Here is a 22,603-nt window from a genome sequence, read left to right as displayed (position 1 = left end):
CCGCGGCTGCGGAGGCTCGGCCGGCCCGGGGATTTCGGCGACGTTCGGCGCTGCGAGCTGCGCGGCGCGGCGGCCCCTCCCGTCCCGGGGGAACCTGTGGCCCGCGAGATGGGCGGGCGGTGGCGACGACGGCAGAGTCCCCCTCGCCTCCGCCGGGCCGCGCCGCAGCCCTCTCGCCTTAGGCACGCTCCGTGGCGCGGCCCCTCCCTCCGCTCCTTTATTTAAAACCAACAGAGTACGCCGCCGCCCCTAGCCTGGCGACGGCGAGCACGGTCTCCCGTGCCGCTTCCGGGAGCGGAGGCGCGGCCCCGCGGCCCGGGGAGGAGGAGGCGGAGGGGGAGGAGGCCAACATGGCGGCGCGCAGGGCTGGGCCGGGCCGCCGCCGCGCCTGAGCGCCCCACCGCCCTAGCTCGGCTCGCGGCACCCACGCCGGCACCCAGCCTGGCCCGGCGGCTGCGGAGCACGCGGGGCAGGAGCGCAGGGGCCCACCTGGACGCGGAGGCGGCGCGGAGGCTGCGCCGCGCGGCCCGCCAGGCCCGGGACCCGCAGCTTCGCCGTGCGCCGGCCGGAGCGGCCGGGAGGCCCGAGCCATGGAATCGGAGGAGGAGCAGCACATGACCACGCTGCTGTGCATGGGCTTCTCGGACCCCGCCACCATCCGCAAGGCCCTGCGCCTGGCCAAGAACGACATCAACGAGGCCGTGGCGCTGCTCACCAACGAGCGGCCGGGCCTCGACTACGGCGGCTACGAGCCCATGGACAGCGGCGGTGGCCCCAGCCCCGGGCCCGGCGGGGTCCCGCGGGGCGACGGCGGAGGGGACGGCGGCGGCGGCCCCTCCCGCGGTGGGAGCACTGGCGGCGGGGGCGGCTTCGACCCCCCGCCCGCCTACCACGAGGTGGTGGACGCTGAGGTGAGAGGGGCTACCCTGACCTCCGTGGGAGGCCACCGGGCCGGAGTTCCTGGGAGGGGACACACCCCGCTGGGCTTGCTGTGGGGAGAGGGCGTTCGACGGGGGCTTCAGTGGGGGTGGAGCGGAGAAAGAGAGAAGCCCCAGGATCCATTGGGAACAGAAGTCACTGGATTAGGGTTAAGTGGGGAGAGAGACCCTTAGGAGAGCGGTGTGAAAGGGAATTAGGGATGCGGAGCAGGGCTGTGGGTCGGGGTCATGAGGGGTCCCTTAGGCTTCCGGCTTTGCACGCCGACGATGGGGAGGAGGCTCTGGGGCTATCACCCGAGATGAGAAGACAGACACAGGAGCGTGTGGTGGGAAGGACGCGTGCAGTAGGGGGTCGGAAATGGGGTACTAGTGCACTAGGCTGGGTCGGAGATTTATTGGCACGAGGTTTCAGTGAAGGATTGGCGGAGGCACCAGGTTCAGAGTCAGAAAAAGCGGTGTGGACCGGCCAGAGTAGTGGTCTTTTATAGGATCCCTGGAAAACTGTTGGGGTTGGGGTTTTAGCCAAGGGTCGGAAAGAGGGGGCATTTAGGTTTTAAAATGAAGAGGGAGCGGGCAGGGGCCAGGAATGAGGACTTGAATGAAGTCTGGGTTGGGGGCACTGGTCTTGGTAAGATCAGGTGATAGAGCAGTGGGGATGGCCCTGAGAGGGCAGAGGTGGGAGGCCCGGGAAGGGGTGGGAGCTGAGGAGGGTCTAGGCAGGGATGGAGAATGGAATTGGAAGATAAAGCTGGGACCAGGTTTGGGTAAAGAGGAAGTGCTGGTCATTGATAAGGTCAGAAATGAGAGAAAACTAGAATGGGGAAAGAGACAGTAGTCGTATTGAGGGTGCTATGCAGAGGGTCGTGGAACAGGGTGGGACCCCAATGGGAGTGGAGGAGGAGTCTTGAGGCTAATAGCTTTGATCAGAGCCCTCAAGTCTAGGGGGTAAAACTGTGTCTGTCTAGTTTGGGATGTGAGCAAGGAACATGGGGGAATAAAACAGACTTTTCCTACAATCAAGAAAAAAAGATCGACCAGAAGCATTTTGAGTAATTACTTTGCAGGAAAATAGCAGCTCATGGCAGGAATTTTGGTCAGATTCATTGGCTAGTTCATTTCAGGGGCCAGTAGAGCAGCTTGGCCTGACCGCAGAAGAGAAGAGATCTCAAATGATTGGGGTTGTGTTGTTAGGTAGAGATATGAATTTGGTTAATTCTTAATGAAGCTAAGCCTTCTGAAAGACTTCTTCCTGAGCAGTGTTATATCCTCTTAATTGTATGCTTCTGCAGCAGCTCCTGGGGCTGAAGTAGCTTGGGCAAGAAGGTGACACTTAAAAAAAAAAAAAAAACAGGTTTCTGCATAAGATTTCTTTGATTTTCACACTTAGACACAGTTGCTAGATTGCCCTCTGTAACCCAGTAACTCAGCTGTGTCATTCATTGACTAGTATATGGAAATAAAGATTGTCATTATTCCTAGTTTGGGAATTTTAAAAAATTCTTGAGTAACTGTACTTAAATCACTTTAAGAAATGAGCTTCTCTTTGCCAGTTCCTATCACTCCTCCCTTGTTCCTTCCAGTTTTGACCCAGTTTTGAAATCAGGAAGAAAGCCGTTGCTTTTTCAGAAGGTATTTGTGTAACTCTGCAAAGCCCAGTGTATCCTCATTATGTGAGAAATTTTATTCTTTTTTTCTTTTGTCATACTTTTTAATTTCCTGTGATTGGAAAATAAATTTTAATTACAATGCTTGGTGCATTTATGTTAACATTAGCACCAACCTTAGCTTACTGACAGTACGTGTAAGTACGAAGAGTTGGGAGTGGCTTCTTAATGTGAATGACAGGCTGAGGAGTTTGCTTTCTGGTAAAAATCCAGAAAATCTCCATCTTTTTGAAGCAGTGCATCAAGTCCTCATTTCCCCTAGACCTGTGGATTTGGCCTGGGGGAGGGAGGCTGCACCATTTACTTTAGAGAGTTGAAAAGGAGCTGGTGACTGAGGCTGCTTTACCCATGAAGCATATTGACAGAGATTGGCAGGCTGACACTTTCCTGACACACAGGAGCCTTTTGGGAACATTTAACCCAGAATGTGCTTGGGTGGTTTAAAAATATTCATGCGTGCCACTTCTTGGTCATCCTTGGTGTACACAGTGGGAAACTGAGGCTTTTGATCTTGGAAAATAAGGAAAGGTAATAAATATTATCAAGCATCTACAATGTGTCAGGCCCTGCTTTAGGTGCATTATACAGTTTATTTAACCCTTGGTGAGAGACTTAGCATAGCCTTTTTAGGGATACTATTATGTAGTGGGTGGCAGAGGCTGAATTTGAAGCCAGATCTCTTTGACTTCAAAGCCAGTGTGCTTTTCACTCTGTTCAACTCATGGCTTTAGGATTAAATTTGTTTGGTAACAGTGTGGATACTAAGGAAAAATAATGAAGGAATGACAAATTTTGAGGCTACCGTGCAATGATGTCATGAGCACCAGTCAAAGCATTAGGAATCTAATAATGGGTAGAATATAAGGTGAATCATAGATTTTTTTTTGAAGCAGACTTTAGAAATTAATAATTAGTTCAGCTCCCTTATTTAGCAAATGCAGCCTTCAGGCCCCAAAGGGGAAGTGGCTTGTCCCCACAGAGTCAGTTAATAGAAGAGGTGGGGCTGGTACTCAGGCCAGCCCTTTTGCTCTAAGTCCTGCACTCTTTTGGCCTTTCTTTCAAAGGAAAAAGAAATGGGACAAAGTAATGGGTTAAAGGGAAGGAAGAAAAGAGTAGTAAAAAAACTGGGTGAAGCTTGTCAGCTATTATATAGTTAACCCTTTTTATTTCTAAAGACTGAGTACTTTAAATTACATACATTTCTATTTGCTGCATAGGAAATTTCAGTTTCATTGTCCTCTTTACAAATGTGAAAAACAGAATAAAATCTGTTTAGGAATTGATTAGAAAAGAAAAATGATTTGAGTTTTGTAATACTTGTAGTTTGGGGTTAGCAGTGGTTTTCTCTTAATGCCTTCAAGTCTCAGGGGCAGAGAAGAGAGTGGTGAACAGAACATGGAGTTTACATTCTAGTGAGCCTTGGTCCAAGCCTCTCATTTTACAAGAAATGACTGCCCAAGGTCATGTAGCTAGTTAGGTGAATCAGTTTGGGGCCCTGCTGTAATTAGGACTTGGTTTAAAAATTAATATTTGAACAGTAAAAGCTGTTAACTTCCGGTTTAGTAGAAGCAAGGAGAATGCAGATAAAAAAGACCTAGATACCTAGCAAAACCCAGAACTGCATGGAAAGCCACCTTGTTAATATCCTCCAATTAAGTAAGTAAAGACAGCGTTTTGCACAAAAGATGTCTTTGGTTCTCACCAGTATTGTTGGATGTAAATGTTCTTGCTCTCTGGGTCTGGAAGGGACTTTAAGAAGCTGTCCAGTTTTGATTTTGAATAGCATTACTTCAAAATCATTCCATGGCACATAAGAGTCTGTTCTATTATTAAAGAGAATGAGCTCTCACAGCTGCTCTAAATAACTTATTCTGATTTTTAACCACCCCCCTGTCAGAATTCTTCACTCTTTAATGCATGGCTGACATAAACTCCTCTGGCCTGCTAGGGGAATACCAGTTGCTCTGTTCTCTACAGAACTGCAAGAGTTGGGCCTTTGTAATCCCTCTGTGGATCAGTAGAAATCTGAACCAGGTATCCTGTGCATCTTACAGAATTTAACAATTATGAACTGTACCTTATCCATAAGGAATACCTTCATACATGAATAGTATAATGAATACCTTATTCATTAAGTTTCTTTATTCTGTCTTTAGAAAATACTAAAATGAAAGTTTTTGGAAGGAAATTCTGTATTAACTGAGGAAATACCTTTCTTAAATGTCTAGTGCCGTTAATTAACATCCCCAAAAGTGACATTTAGTGCTGTGATCTGACAAACATTGTGAACTCCTTGTTTTGTTCCTGTTTTAATGTGGACCTTCATAAGTGCATGAAAGCTCATGCACTCCACTCACTAAGTGCTCTAAGTGCACTAAAGCTTCTGGAGGTATTATTTTATCAGAAGTATTTGCAAGATTTCATTGCTTTTTTGTTTTTTAAGTTTAGAGCCCCAAAGTTGGTCCTGCTGTAGTATGTCTAAGTCACATAAAAATGAAAAACACATTATTTATAGTTCCTTAACTCATTCCTGTTTCTTTTTTTCACCTTTGGTAGAAAGTGGTAATTATAAATGGATTAAAATTGTAATACTGTCAATGTGCATGATTAAGGTATATGTTAAAATTCATGTTCTCCTTTTCCTAAAATACAACAATCCTAGTATGAATGTGGAGTAAATATCAGATGACTAGCTTTTAATTAACTATTAGTGATTTGAATACATGACCTGTGGTTTGTGAATTACCATTATTTGGTAAATTTAAAAACAAAAACAAAAACAAAAAAGTCCTTTAAAGGCTTTAGAATAAAAAATGAAATAATTTCACAAATCAGTTGAAAGTAGATGAAATAAAAATAGAGAATTAAAGATGAATCAGTATAGCCTAATTTTGAAATAAGAATTTATTTTTGAACCTGTGTGTGTGTGTGTTTGTGTGTGTGTGTCTGTGTGTATGTATTTATCTCCTTTGGGAATTACGCCTGTGAGTTAATCTAATGGTTGGAGTCTCACCTTGTAATTACCTGGCCATTCACTTTTAGAATGAATGTAATTTGGTATGAAGGGAGTACCTTTTCTGTGTCCGTGAATGTGGTTTTAGTGAAATCACAGTAGATTGTGACAGCCTTATGCAGCATAATAATATTGTTAGCTTAAATTTTGAAACCAATTTCAATGTTAGAAAAGTAAATGTTGTAATGTTTTAACAATTTGAGGAAAAGGTTTCAACGTTAATAGAAAAATATGTTCATATACTTAAGTATTTTTATACTTACTGCCCACAATATCATATACCAATTACTTGAATCCGATTGTGAAGGAGGGCTTTTTTTTTTTTTTTTAACTTTTAATATTAAGAAAGATTTAGTAGAATCTTTCAAATCTGGAGTTGAGTTTTCTTGGAAATTTTCCATATATGGAACCCTAAAGAGAAGTAAGAGGTAAACACATAAGTACATACGATTGAACCATTTCAGAACACCTTCATAAATGTGTTAAAGCTCATGCAGTCCACTTACTGAGTGCTCTAAGTGCACTAAAGCTCATGCATTTCATTCACTTGTGTTTAAACTTGAAAAAAAAAATATAGTTCAAACAAGTTTCAATATTAGGTTTCCTATCAAATTAGAATGGTTTATGGTAGTCTAAACACAAGATGATGAGCTCTTAGAGACAAGCCCATTTGACAATAGTGAGAAGTGACAGTAGCAGCTTAGTGGTCAGGGAGGGGACAGGAAAGCTTTAAAAGCCGATTCAACCAAATCACACGAGCCGATTTGTGTAGGGTGATTTGAAACAGCTTTATGTGTTTCATGGCCCTGAGAGGATAACTGTGTTTTCAGTGATGCCACACTTGAGGGTCAGGAATGTTTAAATGTTTAATATATTTTAAGATTTTCCTAAAAAAAAGAAAGAAGAAGAAGAAAGTTGGATCGGTAGAGAAGTAGGCTTCTGACACCTGGAGAACTGAGATTTGAGGACATTTGAGTCATGATACTAGATGCAGAGGTACTACTAAGAGAATTGTGCTTCATTTTCAGAAGGGTAATTTTTTCTCCCTTTTTTTCTAGGGAGTTTTATTTTCTTTTTTAAGCTTGTATTTATCAGTATCAGGAATTTTAATTTAGTGTTATATTTTTTAGTAACAGCTGGCATAAAAATTTTTCTTAAGCTCATATTGGTAGTAGGTAACATTATTGTTTTTTTTTTTTTGAGGCAGAGTTTCACTCTTTTGCCTAGGCTGGAGTCCAGTGGTGCAATCTCGGCTCACTGCAAACTCTGCCTTCCAGTTTCTAGCGATTCTCCTGCCTGAGCCTCCTGAATAGCTGAGATTACAGGCACCTGCCACAACACCCAGCTAATTTTTGTATTTTTGGTAGAGATGGGGTTTCACCAGGTTGGCCAGGCTGGTCTCGAACTCCTGACCTCAAGTGATCCGCCTACCTCAGCCTCCCAAAGTGCTGGGATTACAGGTGTGAGCCACTACACCTGGCCAGCATTATTGTTTTTCGTCAGTAATCTCTGTGGTGAGTTTTTGGCAAAGTATTTTAACCATTTTGTTTTCATGGTATGTTTACAGGGTCACTTGTCTGTCCACTACTGAGAAACCTTGCTCCCACCATTGGTAGCTTCCATTTTTTATTTCTTTATATATGTTATGTGTGAGAAGTAGAATCCATTGTTTTAGAGGTGATAACTTTAGCTAGTTAATGGGACATATAACCATAGCTTTGATTTGTTTTTATTTTTCCTGAAGAGCTAACACAAGTAGGTTTAAATTGTATCCCTACAGTCTTTCCAGAAATTAAAATGTTTCAGCTATTATGCAACAGTCTGTGGAATCTTTTTCAAGGGCTGAGTTGAAGATGTGATTGTTCTCTTAAAAAATAAGTAATACTTTAGGTACTTAAAGTACCTAAAGCACCAAAGGCTTCCCACTTCTAAAGATAAACACTAACAAGTAGTTGTTCCAGCATACAATTTGCTTTCCTAGCATCAAACCAGTTATTTCTATTGTGAAATTCACTTGACATTATTATGCTTTCACTTAAGTTTATATCAAGAATATTTTATAAAACCATTACTTACTAAGCCACACAATATAATCATCCCTTGGTACTCATAGGGGGCTGGTTCCAGGATGCCACCCTGCCCGCCATGCTCAAGTCCCTAGTGTTTGCATCTAATCTATGCACATCCTCCCGTAGACTTTTAAGTCATCTCTAGATTACTTGTAATACCTAGTACAGTGGAAATGCTGTGTAAACTGTTATTACATCATATTGTTTCTTGTTTGTATTTTTTTATTGTTGTATTATCTTCAATTTTTTTCTTTAAATAATTTTGATTTGCAGTTGGTTGAATCTGCATATATGAAACCCATGGATACAGAGAGCCAACTGTACTCACCTCCTGAATCAGTAGGTTTCCAAAATTGTTTCTGAAATTAAAATCCTTTTGAGAAAGATTTGTTGGTCACAGATTCAAATCCAAGACTTTTCCATTTCTGCTTCATGTGCTGTTAAAACCCAGCTTTTCGTAAACAGGTCAGCATTTCCTTTTTTCTTCCCTTTCCATTTCTCCTATATTGTCAATTTTGGTTGAACGTTAAATTGCTTTTTGAGAACTGTAGTTGGTAATCTATAGTATAAAGCATTTTGGTAACGATTTATTATTTTATTTTTTGGGACAGGGTCTCACTCTGTTACCGAGGTGGCAGTGCAGTGAGGCAGTTTTAGCTCACTGTAGCCTTCGCCTCCTAGGCTCAAGTGATCTTCCCCATCTCAGCCTCTAAAGTAGCTGGGACCACAGGTGTGTACCACCACAGTTGGCCAAGTTTTTTGTTTGTTTGTTTTTGTTTTTGTTTTGTTGTAGATACAGGGTTTTGCCATGTTGCTCAGGCTGGTCTCGAACTTCTGAGCTCAGGCGATCTGCCTGCCTCACCCTCCGCAAGTGCTGGGATTACAGATGTGAGCCACTATGCCTGGCCTTGGTAGCAATTTAAGATATATTTCAGGTCGTAGAAAATATGAAGGTACTGTGTGAGTAGTCACACTGTTATTAATCGTGTGTGTTATTCTAGACTCCTTGCTCTCTTTTTTATGGAATAGCCTCTGAATTCTAATCCTAAATATCTTTCATGCCCCTTCCCTCTGTCCTCACTTTTACTACTCTGATTTGCCTCATGCCCCCCCGCCTTTTTTTTTTTTTAACTGTTTTTCTCCGCTATTCGCTGGCACAAGAATATCTCTCTAAAATGTAAATTTTAATTGTGGAATAATCTTGGTAAAATGGTTTTGTGGTTCCTCATCTCGTATAGGTAAAACGTAAACTTTTCTTTCGAGGTCTCCAGACTTACCTATCTGGTCTTATCTCTTGCCTTCCTGTTTGAACCTCTCTCTTGTGCTGTTTCCCCATTCTCATTCCTATTCCTTGATATCTCTTCTACCTAACACAAAGCCATTCTTCGAGGTTCAGTTGCCACTTCTCTATAAGGAACATTTGTCTTACAACACTACATTCTCCCACTGCATTTTGTATGAACACCACGTAAAACATTTCAGTTCGAAAATTTTCTGTGTTTTCACATGTATATTGTTAATTCCCGTTAGGCATTGAGCATGACTATTTTTATCTCTGTGTCCTTAGTACTTCTGGCTTATGATAATATTTAATTGGATAGAGAGATGACTAAGTGGTTGGATGGAAAGAAAATCTTAAATGAAATAAAATAAAAAGTCTCATGGTATGTGAAAGAGTATTCAGCTAGGAATTTGGGAGACTGAACTTTTCTGTTCAGGGTTCTGTTGCTTGCTGTTATTTGGCAAGTCATCTTGCCTTTCTGAAACTTCATTTTCTCCTCTATAAACTGGGCACCTTAGACTAGATCTAAAATGTTAATTTTTTCATTCATTGACTCCTTTGAGAAAAGCTATGAGGCCTCTCATGTATACATAAGTTTGTACTAAAATATTAATACTGTTATTTTGGGGTGATGGGCTATGCTTTCCCTATTTTTCTGAGTTTTAGAGTTTTTTTCTTAATGAGTTTTTAAAATATATATAAACTTCATTAAAGTTAAAAGCAAACCAAACTCGGTTTAAATGAGAGTAGTTAAAAAGATTAAGTATTGCATAATTCTTAGGAAAATTTTGCAGACTCTAAAGTTATTCAAAAACTTTGTTATTGAGGAAAATGAAATATTAAAAGATTTAATTTGCTTTTTATCTAATTGAAATGTGGAAAAAAGTATACTGCTTCCTAGCACATCATTGGGAGCTATTTTTTAAAATCTAGAATTCACATTTGACTATTAATGTAGTTATTTCTAGCTTTAAGAAAACTGGCTCAGAAGATGCAATTCAGCAGGACTTTTTGAATTTGAGTCACAGTTTAAGCTTTGATGAAGCTTCTGTTTAGTTGCCTTTCCTGCCCTTTCTGTTGTTTTCTTCATGCTCCCCATGTCCTGCCCCCATATCTCACAGCATTTCGCCTTGCTAATTGTTTTTAGGACATTGTTATATATGACTCCCATGTGTACTTTGATTGACCTTTAGATTATCTGCCATTTTTGAAGACTTTCAAGGTTCTGTGGTACTGTATTTTGAAAACAGCTGTGTTTAGAGCTCCTTTTTTGGCCAAAGGGATGGGATAGAAACACATATTTGGCAGATATAGCCTTCCCTGGTGACCTCTGTTCCTGTGACCTATGGCAGTATTACTCATTGTGGGGCCTTTGATAGTTCTGCTCACAGTCTCATCTGTTACTTAACTTCTGTCATTTGTATACTTTAATGTACTCTCTTGTCTATTTGCACATTCTTAAGAAGGTGGGACTGCTATTTCTGTTGTTTTTATTAAGTAGAAAATAAAGAGTTCTCAGAATAAAAACTGGATTTAAATAATGGTTTAGATCAAATTCAGATGGTTAGAATAGGCGTTATACTGAAAATGTCAGAGCACCAAAACAGCTATGACCCAGTCTAATAAAATAACCAGTAAATTTTTATTGAGAACTTACTGTGTGCTAGGCACTGAGCTAGATGTTAGAAATAAATACAATGGTGAAAAAAATCAGACATATTTCTTCTCTATTATAATTTCAAGGCTAGTTGATTTCTTATGCCCTAAGTCTAATAAACTTAATATTTGATTTCAGAAACTAGAGAGAGGCCTCGAAAAGTTGTGAGTTAAATATGAAAACTTAGATCAAAAAGCATTTGATAGTGCCTCACGATTTTTTTGTGATGTAATTTAATCCGTAGTGGTACCCATTGCCAAGAAACCAAATGATATTTTTTTCAAGGAGTATTTCTTTAGTGTCATAGAATATACAGAATTTGTATTTATTTGCCTGTTAGATGTTTAATATTAGTAGATTGATGATTCTTTCAACCAGTATCTTTTAAAGAGTGATGTTAATTACATTAATAAAATGGCATTACTTTTTATCCTAAAAGAGCGAATGTATCTGCTTTTCCGTAAAAGAGAAATGGCTTTAGGAACTGGTCTTATTGTAGGCTAAAAATCTCTTAATGATTGTTGATTTTAAAAAATTACTTTAGAGAAACTTGGTAATTTTAGAAAAACTTAATTATGGTGGAAATAGCAATACTTGTAAATAAAAACCTGTCTGGCATTAATAACATTGGGACTGCTTAGTTTATTATGAGTGTTTTGCATTTGTGGTCAGTTTTATTTTATTTATTTATTTTTTTGAGACACTTTTGCTCTTGTTGCCCAGTCTGTAGTGCAATGGTGTGATCTTGCCTCACCGCAACCTCCGCCTCCCGGGTTCAAGCAATTATCCTGCCTCAGTCTCTCAAGTAGCTGGGATTACAGGCATGGACCACCATGCCTGTAATTTTATATTTTAAGTAGAGATGGAGTTTCTCCCTGTTGGTCAGGCTGGTCTCCATCTCCCAACCTCAGGTGATCCACCCGCCTCAACCTCCCAAAGTGCTGGGATTACAGGCATGAGCCACCGGGCCCGACCTGTGGTCAGTTTTATATTGGACTGGACTGTGCTAAAACTTGGAAAATGTTAATGATTTTTCTTTTAGTAATTCACTTCTCATGATGTCTACCTCATTTTGAAATATTTTGGTGAGTTGGAGTAGCAGCAGATCATCCTGTAATTCCCTGGTTAACAGCTAAAATATTTTATATGTGCACATGCACACACATGTATATAATGTATTTAGTTTTGAGAAAATGTCAGGTGTCTGTTGAGCAACCAGACTCTCAGTGTTGAATAATATCAGCCAAAAATATATGATTTATACCATTAAAACAATTGGTTCATGGTGTATATGCAGATATACTGACACCTTTAGAGAATAACAAGCAAGTTCTGTTTGCTTTCTATTACTAGAGTTTTTTATGGTTGAAGTATAGAACATGTCTGTGGTAAAGGAATTTTAAGCATTTATTAAAGAGAATCAAAAGTTAGAAATGATGCAGTTACCTTGTATTCTCCCTGCTCATAATGACTAGAATATGGAAGAGAAATACTAAGATTATTTAGCAAGGTATACTTTATAAAACAGCAAAATTATCTGTAGAGCTCTTTCCTGCCTTTCCCTCTGCTTATTCCAGTAGGCAAAACTAAAAGTTGAAACTTTAAGATTTAAAACTAATGATTTGTTTCAGAGCTGGGATCATGGAGATCTGGTGGTGGTAAGTCTTGTCAGCTTAGGGAGGAAGACCTTGACTCTTGTCTCAGCAGAGTCAGAAAAGGAACCCAGCCTTCTGCCTCTTCAGATGTACCTTGTTTACTTTACCATAATGTTCTTCTGACATGAGGAAGTCTTTGACTGTAGGTTATCTTTAATATATCCTTCCTCATAAACTGTCTCTATTTAATCATCACATTTCCTTTCTTAGATATACACTAACGTCTCCTCTTATCTGTGGGGGATGTATTCTGAGAACCCCTGAGGATTTGGAAAACCACAGGTAGTACTGAACCCTATATATATTGTTTTTTCCTATACATACATACCTACGATAAAGTTTAATTTATAAATTGGGCACAGTAAGAGATTAACAATAGGAATTAATAAGTAGAACAATTCCAACAATATACTGTAGTAAAAGTTTTATGAATATGATCTCTCTCACTTAAAATGTCTCATTGTACTCACCCTTAAAGATGTTTATTCTACAGTTTTAGCTTGCTTTCTCATTAGGTACTTTTTAACTTCAGTTATTCTTAAGTTCATGAAAATGGTGGGAGTTGAGGAAAGGAAGACTGAGGAATTGCTATCACTTGTGAAGGTGCTGTGTGGGTCCCTCGACTTAGCATCCTTATATAAGTGACCCCCTGCCTGAGTCTGTCCACATTTGCACATGGTATTAAATGTTTTAAAAATAAGCTTTAAGAGTTGCTATACCGGCCGGGTGTGGTGGCTCACACCTGTAATCACAGTACTTTGGAAGGCCAAGGTAGGTGGATCACCTGGAGTTTGAGACCAGCCTGACTAACATGGTGAAACCCCATCTCTACTAAAAATACAAAGATTTGCTGTGCATGGTGGTGGGTGCCTGTAGACCCGGTGCCTTAGGAGGCTGAGACAGGAGAATCACTTGAACCGGAGAGGTGGAGTTTGCAGTGAGCCGAGATCGCACCACTGCACTCCAGCCTGGGTGACAGAGTGAGACTGTGACTCAAAAAAAAAAAAAAAAGTTGGTATACAAATTGCTTGAAACAGTATACTACCTAATTTAATCATCTTCTGTTTCAGATGTGTGTTGTTTAGTTTCTTAAAATAGCCTTTTTGTTCTCTATGTATCAAACATTAATGATTACAAGTATCTCCTGGGATGTGTTATATACTTGTAGGTTTGAAGTTAAACATTTTGGTGGTGGTGGTGGTGGTTGTTATTGCTGTTTTGAGACAGAGTTTCGCTCTTGTTGCCTAGGCTGGAGTGCAGTGGCATGATCTCGGCTCACTGCAACCTCTGCCTCCCAGGTTCAAGCGATTCTCCTGCCTCAGCCTTACAAGTAGCTGGGATTACAGGTATACACCACCACGCCCAGCTAACTGTATTTTTAGTAGAGACAGGGTTTCACCATGTTTACCGGTCTCTGGTTTTGATCCCCTGACCTCAGGTGATCCACCTGCCTCGGCCTCCCAAAGTGCTGGGATTATAGGCATGAACCACTGTGCTCGTCCGAAGTTAAACATTTTGAAATATACCTTGGGATGGTGTTAATATACTGAAAATATAACATTTGCCATAGGTTATGTATTTTAGTGAATACAAAAATAAAACAGCAAATACTGATGAGCTCTTAGAGGATGCTTAAAGAGGAAGTCAGTTTTAAAATATGCCATATCCTCTTATGACTCCTTGCTTATGTACATTTGTTTCCTCCTGCCTGGCATGTTCTCCTCTCTCTTTCCTCTTGCCATAGTTGGCTATTCCATAGCACTATCTGTGTGGTATCAGTTTGATCCTTGCACTTGATCCTTTCTCTACAAAACTGATTTAACACACTCTTGCAGCTGGCAGAGATAAGGTGGGAACATCCTCCTTCCTTCAGTCCAGCAAGTCCCAAGAGACTCCGAATGCTAACATACCAGCTGTACTGGTAACCTCTCTTGCTAATGATTTTCTGTTAGAACTTGATGACTTCCTTTATACTTCCTCTCAGTCTTTCTTCTTTTCCTCCTAGTTAAACATCCCTTCTTGAGTTTTAATAGAAACCCTTGCATACCTCTGTCATATCCCATTGTATTGGCATTGTTCCTTTGTCACCCTTATGAAATTGACTCTCTTTAGTTTTTTGAGAAAGAGTCTTGCTCTGTCTCCCAGGCTATAGTGCAGTGGTGTGATCTTGGCTCACTGCAACCTTTGCTTCCCAGGTTCAAGTGATTCTCCTGCCTCAGCCTCCCAAGTAGCTGGGATTACAGGTGACCACCATCACGCCTGGCTAATTTTTTTTTTTTTTTTTTTTTTGAGACGGAGTTTTGCTCTTGTTACCCAGGCTGGAGTGCAATGGCGCGATCTCGGCTCACCACAACCTCCACCCCCTGGGTTCAGGCAATTCTCCTGCCTCAGCCTCCTGAGTAGCTGGGATTACAGGCACGCGCCACCACGCCCAGCTAGTTTTTTGTATTTTTAGTAGAGACGGGGTTTCACCATGTTGACCAGGATGGTCTCGATCTCTTGACCTCGTGATCCACCTGCCTCGGCCTCCCAAAGTGCTGGGATTACAGGCTTGAGCCACCGTGCCCGGCTAATTTTTATATTTTTAGTAGAGACAGGGTTTCACTATCTTGGCCAGCCTGGTCTCGAACTCCTGTCCTTGTGGTCCACCTGCCTTGGCCTCCCAAAGTGCTGGGATTACAGGTGTGAGCCACCATGCCCAGGCCTAAATTGAGTCTTCTGAGAGCAGTGTCTGATTTTCTCTATTTCCTGAAAACTTCAGGGAAACAGTTGACACAGGAGATAATAAGCTGAACCAGAGAATCTGATCTGGAAAATACTTGCATCACCATTTTGGAACACATCTTCCCCGTTCATTCTTATCAAATAGCTACTTTTGCCTAAAATACCCTACACTATAGCTTAAAAGTAGCATTTTTTTTTTTTGTAGTCTTTTAACAGATTTCTGTCATAGTGTTTACCTTGTATTACAGTTGGTAGGAAGGAACTTTTTTTGAGCTATCGCTGGTGTCTTTATAATGTATACAATTTTTGGATATAACATGTTAAATTTGAACTTTGGTATTCTATACCACTTCCTTTGCTTTATGTTTTTTCTCTAGCTTGCATAGAAAAATATTGCACACAAGAAAAGAACATAGTGGATGTTAAAAGAAACAAACCCTTTTTAAACGTTTAGTAGGAAGGACTGTTTGCCAGCCTGTTTTTATATGGTTTTGTTACATCACTTAGGTGAGCTCTACTTTAGTATGGAGAAGATTATTTGCAGAGATTGTCATTTCCAGAGAGGAAAGAGGAAAGAGAAAAGAGAAAACGTCACAGTATAGTCAAAGCAGAAAACTTTTTAGTGTTAGTTTTGTTTCAAGTTGTCACATTTGTTTGTTTTATTTATTTCTGTAATAATTAACGATGATAGTATTAATCCAAATGAGTTTATTTTGAAGTAAAGCTGTTGAGACACTGTTCATTTTTTCTCCTTTCTCCTCCCAAAATAAAAAAAAAGGCATGTGGAGGGAGAGTAGAAGGAGGAAAGAAACAGTAGTATGGTAACCATTTGTCCAACACTGAGGAATCTTCAGTGTCCTTGGCTCTCTTCTGGCTGCCGAGAGCTAAAATACAGCCCCTGCTTTTAAGGGATTCATAACCTATTCCAGTGGTTATAAAGAGTTGCTAGGGATGGCCAACATCAGATCAGAGTTACTTGGATTGCTTTTTCAATATAGCTTATCCCCATAAGGGCCTCCAACTATCCTAGGAACTTCTGATAGTGAGGAATGTTGCGGGAAAGTACTTAGTAAGGTATTAGAAAATGGTCTGCTACAATTTAAACTGGGTATAATTTGATTTGACATTTTATATGGTTTGGCTCTGTGTCCTCACCCACATCTCATCTTGAATTATACTCCCATAATTCCCAAGTCCACGTGTTATGCAAGGGATCCAATGGGAGGTAATTGAATCATGGGGGCAGTTTCCCTCATACGGTTCTCATGGTAGTGAATAAGTCTCACAAGATCTGATGGTTTTTATCAGGGATTTCCACTTTGGCATCTTCCTCATTCTCTGCCTGCCTGCTGCCATCCATGTAAGACATGACTTGCTGTTCCTTGCCTTCCACCGTGATTGTGTGGCTGCCCCAGCCACCTGGAACTTTAAGTCCAGTTAAACCCCTTTCGTTTGTAAATTGCCTAGTCTCGGGTGTGTCTTCATCAGCTGCATGAAAGTGGACTGATATAATACTAGATGTATTTTTCCCAAGCTTTTATGTTGAACAGTTTACACTCTACAGAAGTCGAAAGAACAATACAGTGAACACTTGCATACCCTTCATCTTTTCAGTATTCAAAATTCAGTCTTTGCAAACATTTTGTCACATTTGCTTTAGCTCCTCTCTCTCTCTCTTTCACACACACACACACACACACACACACACACACACACACTTTTTCCGAACTATTTGAAAAATAAGTTTCAAATGTCAGGACGTCTGACTCCTAAATACTTTAGTATGAATCTCCTAAGGACAAAGACATTCTTTTACAGAACTACAGTGCTATTATTCTACCAAATGAATTTAACATTAATAATATTGTCTATTATTTAGTTCATATTCAAATTCTCCACTTATATTAAACATATCCTCTATAGGCTTTTATAAAAATCATCATCTAGGATTGAATCAAAAAGTATGCATTGCATCTATTAATCATGTTCTTTTTTTTTTTTTTGGAGACACAATCTTGCTCTTTCGACCAAGCTAAAGTGCATTGGCGCAGTCTTGGCTCACTGCAACCTCCGCCTCCCAGGATCAAGTGATTCTCGTGCCTGAGCCTTCCAGGTAGCTGGGATTACAGGTGCCCGCCCCCATGCCTGGCTAGTTTTTGTATTTTTAGTAGAGACAGGATTTTGCCTGTTGGCCAAGCTCGTCACAGACTCCTGGCCTCAAGTGATCCACCCACCTTGTCCTCTTGGGGTGCTGGGATTGCAGGTGTGAGCCACCATCCCCGGCCTGCTTATCATGTTCTTTTAATCCAGATTCTAGAATGGTCTTTTCATCTTTTTATACTGATACTTGTGAAATGTCTAGTTCAAATCTCTTATTTTTAAAAGATTTTATGATTGAATCATTTTAAATACCCAAGGATGTTTTACTATGTATTAAGGAAAACTGAACAAAAATATTTACCTTCTTTCATTACATAATTTGTTCCCCATTAGTAAGACTGCATTTGTCAACAGCCTATATTTTGATCTATAGTAGAGTTTTAGTATTTTTAGATCCAGAAGAGATCTTGGATCTGTAGGTAAATATTTTTATTTTATAGATGAAACTGAGGTATGAAGATATCAAGTCTTAACCAACCAGGGATTATTTGTCATCCCACCCCGGGGACATTAGGTATGTCTGGAGATATTTTTGTGTTGTCACAACTAGGGAGGTGCTACTGGCCGGGGATGCCGCTAAACATCTTACAGTACACAGAGCAGAATTGTCCAGCGCAAAATGTCAGTAGAATCAAGGTTAAGAAACTCTGTCTAAAATCACACGGCTGATGGTGGGACTTAACACCATGTTTCTTGACTCAATTCTGTATTCTTTCTACACACAAAAACTGAAATGCTTTGCTTTCTTTTCCTTTCATTCTCAACGCCTTCATCCTCCCTGTACTCATTTTTTGTTAAGCCTAATGAATTATTTTATGGCTATAAGGACTAAGGCAAATTAGAACATACTGCTTGAAAGAAAATGGAGTGTCTTTCCAAAATGAGAAATGTAAACTTGGCATGGGGGCTCATGCCTGTAATCTCAGCATGTTGGAAGGCCAAGGTAGGAGGATTGCTTGAAGTGAGGTATTTGAGACCAGCCTGGGCAACATAGCGAGATCTTGTCTTTATTAAAAACCAAACAATTATTTTTAATACTTTTGAAAAGAAAAGAAATATGAATGTGCTTTCAGTGGAATTTTATTCTTGTAAGTAAAAATTCGTGCAGATTGCATTTTTAAGAGCAGTTTAGGTAACTGTAATTGCTCATACATTATTTGGTACTTACAGAAACCCTTTGTAGTTAAAATAATGAGTAAAGCACATAGCATTTTCTTTTCACAAATGAGAAAATGAAGTTTCCCAGAAAATAACATCCCATCTAATTGTGGTCAGGTAAGATATTAGTCAAAGTTATGTAGAGATAGATTTCAGTTAAACAGGCAAAACAGGAACAGGTTCAAAATGTTCTAAGCGCCTTGTCACTGAATACATTTAGGCAGAGGTTCTGGGATATTGTTGGGGATGTTGTACAGGTGATTTAGGTATCAGATAGAAACTAGAGATAGAGCAGAGAATTAGATAGAGCTCCGCTGAGTAACACACTCTTAATGGGGAACCAAACCTTAAAAAGGTGAAGTTTACTACAGCTCAGCATTTGATGTTATGAAGGTAGTGTTTTAAAGATGCCATACTTTCTCTTTCATGCCTGAACACGCATACAATTCTCAGTGCTCAGGATCTGTTTCCCTTCTTTCATTTCATAAGCATGTATTAAGTCTTAACATTCACTCATTCATATACCAAATATTTGTTGAGCCCACTCTGTCTTAGGGACTGTTACAGATAATGGAACAAACAAAACAATTCTGCCGGGTTGGAGCTTATATCCTAATGAGGGAGAGAGACAACAAACAAGATAAGTGAAATGTAGACTGTCAGATGATGATAAGTGCTATGGAAAAAAATAAAGCGGCACAGGAGAGAGATCGTGTTGCACAGCAGTGGGTAGGGGGTGTGACAAGCTCTGCTTTTTGAGTAGATTATTCAAGGAAGTCTTCACAGAGCAGGTCATATTTGAGCAAAGACCCGAAGAAGGTGAAGCAGACTGCAGTTATCAGAGGGAAGGGCACTCTAAGTTAGGGGTGAGCAAACGTTTTCTGTAAAGGGCCTAGAGTAAATACTTTAGGCTTAGTGGGTTACATAGTCTCTGTTGTAGCTACTCAGCTATTGTGGTATGAAAGCAACTATAGACTATACATAAGCAAATAAGCAGGCCTGTGTTTTCAGTAAATACAGAAACAGGCAGTGGGCTCTACTTTGCCAACTCCTGCTTTAAGTGGAAGGAACACCTAATGCAAAAACGCTGGGTAGCAGCAGGGCTGGCATGCTGAAGGAGCAGCAGGGAGGCCAGTATGGCTGGAACTCAGAAGGAGATGAGCAGAGGTCAGCTCCCCATTAGGGCCTTGCAGGCAACTGTCACAATAACTTTTTGTCAGAATAGGATGGAAGGCATTGAAGGTTTTAAACAGGGAGATACCATGATCTGGTGAGAAAGATCAGGGGTTTGTCTTTGAACAGGTTAATTTCAGATGCCTATGAAACACCCTAGTGGAGTTGTCAAAAAGGAAGTTGGATATATGCCTGGAGTTCAGAGAAGAGGTTTGTACTGGAGCCAAAATGTGAGTCTTCAATGTAGTGATACTGCTTAATCATTAAACTGTTCTTAAGAGGAGTAATAGAACTCTATGGGGATCAGAAATTGGTTCTTGAGGGAGATGGAAAAAAATCTTAGATATTACAGTGTATCTTACCAAAACTCAGTCCTACCCAACACAGTCATTCCTTAGTATTTAATTTTGTCGGGGACAGGATGGTTAAAAAGAAGATGTCTAAAGGTTTCCTTGGAAGAATGATAATGAAAATCATGTAGAAAACACTGCGTTAGATTCAACACACTGAGGTCACCAAGGGGGTGCCTATAGATAAAGAGGAAGTCTGAGAACTGAGCTTGAAGGTGCTCCAATGTTTACAGACTGGGATGGTAAGGCAGAACCAGGAAAGAAGACTGAGGAGTGGCTGGTGAGGTGAGGAACCAAGTGAGAACTGTGTCCTAGAAACCAAGTGAAAGAGGGATCGATCCGCTATGTTAAATGTTGCTGATGGGTCAGGTAAGGTGAGAACTGAGAATTAACTATGTATATGAGGCTGTGGTGAAGAAGGTAGATATTTACTGGTCTCAGCTTAAGTATGATTTCATTTAGTAGGCATCTTTGACTATGATTTTGAACTGTGGTAAAAATCACATAACAAAATTTATCATCTTTTTTTAAGCATACAGTTTAGTAGTGTTAAGTATATTCACATTGTTGTGAAACAGATCTCTAGAAGTTTTTCATCTTGCAACTCTGACACTCTGTACCTGTTAAACAACAACCTTTCCTTTCCCCTACTCCCAGCCCCTGGCACCCACCACTCTGAGTTTCACTAGTTCAGATACCTCATATAAGTGGAACTATACAATATTTGTCTTTCTGTGACTGCCTTATATGACTAAGCATGATGTCCTCGATGTTTGTTCATTTTATAGTATGTAGCAAGATTTCCTTCTTTTTAAAGGCTGAATGGGTCTCTTTATGTACTTTCATAATACTCTGTTACAATAATACTTCTAACAAGAAGTTGTAATTTCTTAATTGTCTTTTTCCCTGAAAGAAAGAATATTTCCAAGATTCAGTGGCAGAATATGTTTGTCTTATTATTCATAGATGTATTCATAACCTCTGGAAGATATTGAATGAGAATTCTATATAAAAATAGAAGACAGATACCTTCCTTTGTTGGAGGAATCATCGACCCTTGAAAATTTTGTTGGAGAGATGATGCTTGAACTGGCTTTGAAGAAGTAGGAATTTACCAGGCCGAGAAAGGGCAACCTAGGTAAAGAGAACAGCTTACAGCTATGCATGGTTTCATGACAGGGCCTTGTGTGTAGTAGCTCCAGCAGAAGGTTTGAAAAGTGGCAAACCATATATTGTGATGGGTTGTGGTCAGAGGATGAAGAACCTTGTCTGCCAACACAAGAAGCTTGCTTTTACTTTCTAGGCACCTTTAGGTGGCTGGAAGCAAACGGAGCCTTCTGAGCTAGTGAGCAATGGGATCAGGTTCCTTTTTTTGGTTTGGGTTGGGGTTGGGGTTTCTGTTTTGTTTTGTTTTAAGGAAGGTCATTTTGGTGGCCCTTTGGAGGAGGCACAGGAGTGGTATATGGACTGGTAGAAGTTACAAATTGCCCCAGTCCATGCAACACACAACAGAGACCTCAAGTAAGCAGGCTTGCCTGGGACAGACTATTCAGAAGAAATTTATGAGGCAGAATTATTGTGGTGTGATGACCAGCTGGTGGGGAAGATGACACAGTTCCAGACATTAGGAACGTTAGAGAAGTAAAAGATTGGAGTTACAACACTTGAGTTCTTTGTGGATATGGTAAATCTGGAGTACCCTGAGAGCACCAAGGTTAGAGTTTAGCAGAGAAAGAGAGGGAGAAAGAAAGACTCATCTGAAGCCTGAGGAACAGTCTGGGCTACTATTTCTTTTTTCTTTTTTTTTTTGAGACAGGGTCTTCCTCTGTTGCCCAGGCTGGAGTACAGTGACATGAATGTGGCTCACTGCAGCCTCAACCTCCTAGGCTCAAGTGATCACCCACATTAACCTCCCAAAGCGCTGGGATTATAGGCATGCGCACACTGCTCGCAGCCTGGGCCTCTATTTCTCATGTTGCTGTGTGTTGTAGCTGGCCCTGTAGTATATAATCCCTCATCTGTGTAGGAATCCTGCAAATCAGGCACCATGCTCTCTTTTCCTCATTGAGGAAAACAAAGGCAAATAGATTAAGAAGCTTTTTCAGGGTGACACAGCCAGCAAGTGGTAGTGAAAGACTCAAATTAGATCTGTTAGGAGGGAATACTTAGTAAAGGAAATTTCAGCAAAATTAAGAATGAAAGTTGATTGCTTATGCTAGACAGCTCTTTATCTAGAGCTTTAGATTAAGTTTTGATGGGTTAAAAAATACTAGTGCTTTGGAAGAAAATAAGTTTTACTGGATAATCCTTTCTTACCTTCCCAATTCTTGGCTTGGGGTCCATTTTATTAGTTCTGTTTGTTTCTTGTAAAAGTATTTTGCCTCTATTCTGCATTGGTGTTTTTCGAGGCCATGCCATGCTACCAGTTTTAGGAGGAATTGGAATACTTTCAAATGTGCTTAATCTAGAGCATGAGATTTGGGGAAGGCTTAATTTAAATTTTTATTCCAGTCTGAACACATTGACTGTTGGTGTTAGGCAAGTGATCATAAGAAATGTGACTTTAGGTAAGTAACTTTGCCTTATCTGAGCCTCAGTTTGTTTGCTCATGTAAAAAATGAGGATGCTCTTACATCCTAAGGTTTGTGAAAAATTAAATTATATGTACACTTTTTCCATAGTTACTAGTACTGTTTCTGACATACAGCAGCTAGTTGCTCCGTGGATGTATTAGTTCTCCTTTGCTGCTCACTCATATTG

The 22,603-nt window shown here is 40.4% G+C and overlaps 1 protein-coding gene across 3 annotated transcripts in view; it reads left to right on the top strand.

Annotated features, from left to right (window-relative positions):
- Positions 1-338: 338 nt before the first annotated feature.
- Positions 339-22,603, top strand: part of USP24 (ubiquitin specific peptidase 24) — a 160,402-nt gene continuing 138,137 nt past the window's right edge. Inside the window, exon 1 of one of the 3 annotated variants that reach the window (XM_010350843.3) lies at positions 339-911. In XM_010350843.3, the coding sequence (XP_010349145.2) occupies positions 591-911 (321 nt within the window). In that variant the 5' untranslated portion in view covers positions 339-590. Of the gene's footprint in view, positions 912-1,660; positions 8,024-22,603 lie in introns of those variants that run through there. The other 2 variants (XM_039473839.2, XM_074380874.1) reach the window with 2 other exon arrangements.

This window comes from Saimiri boliviensis, chromosome 11, assembly GCF_048565385.1.
Source record: "Saimiri boliviensis isolate mSaiBol1 chromosome 11, mSaiBol1.pri, whole genome shotgun sequence".
NCBI lineage: Eukaryota > Metazoa > Chordata > Mammalia > Primates > Cebidae > Saimiri > Saimiri boliviensis.
This window is presented reverse-complemented; position numbering and strand designations above follow the sequence as displayed.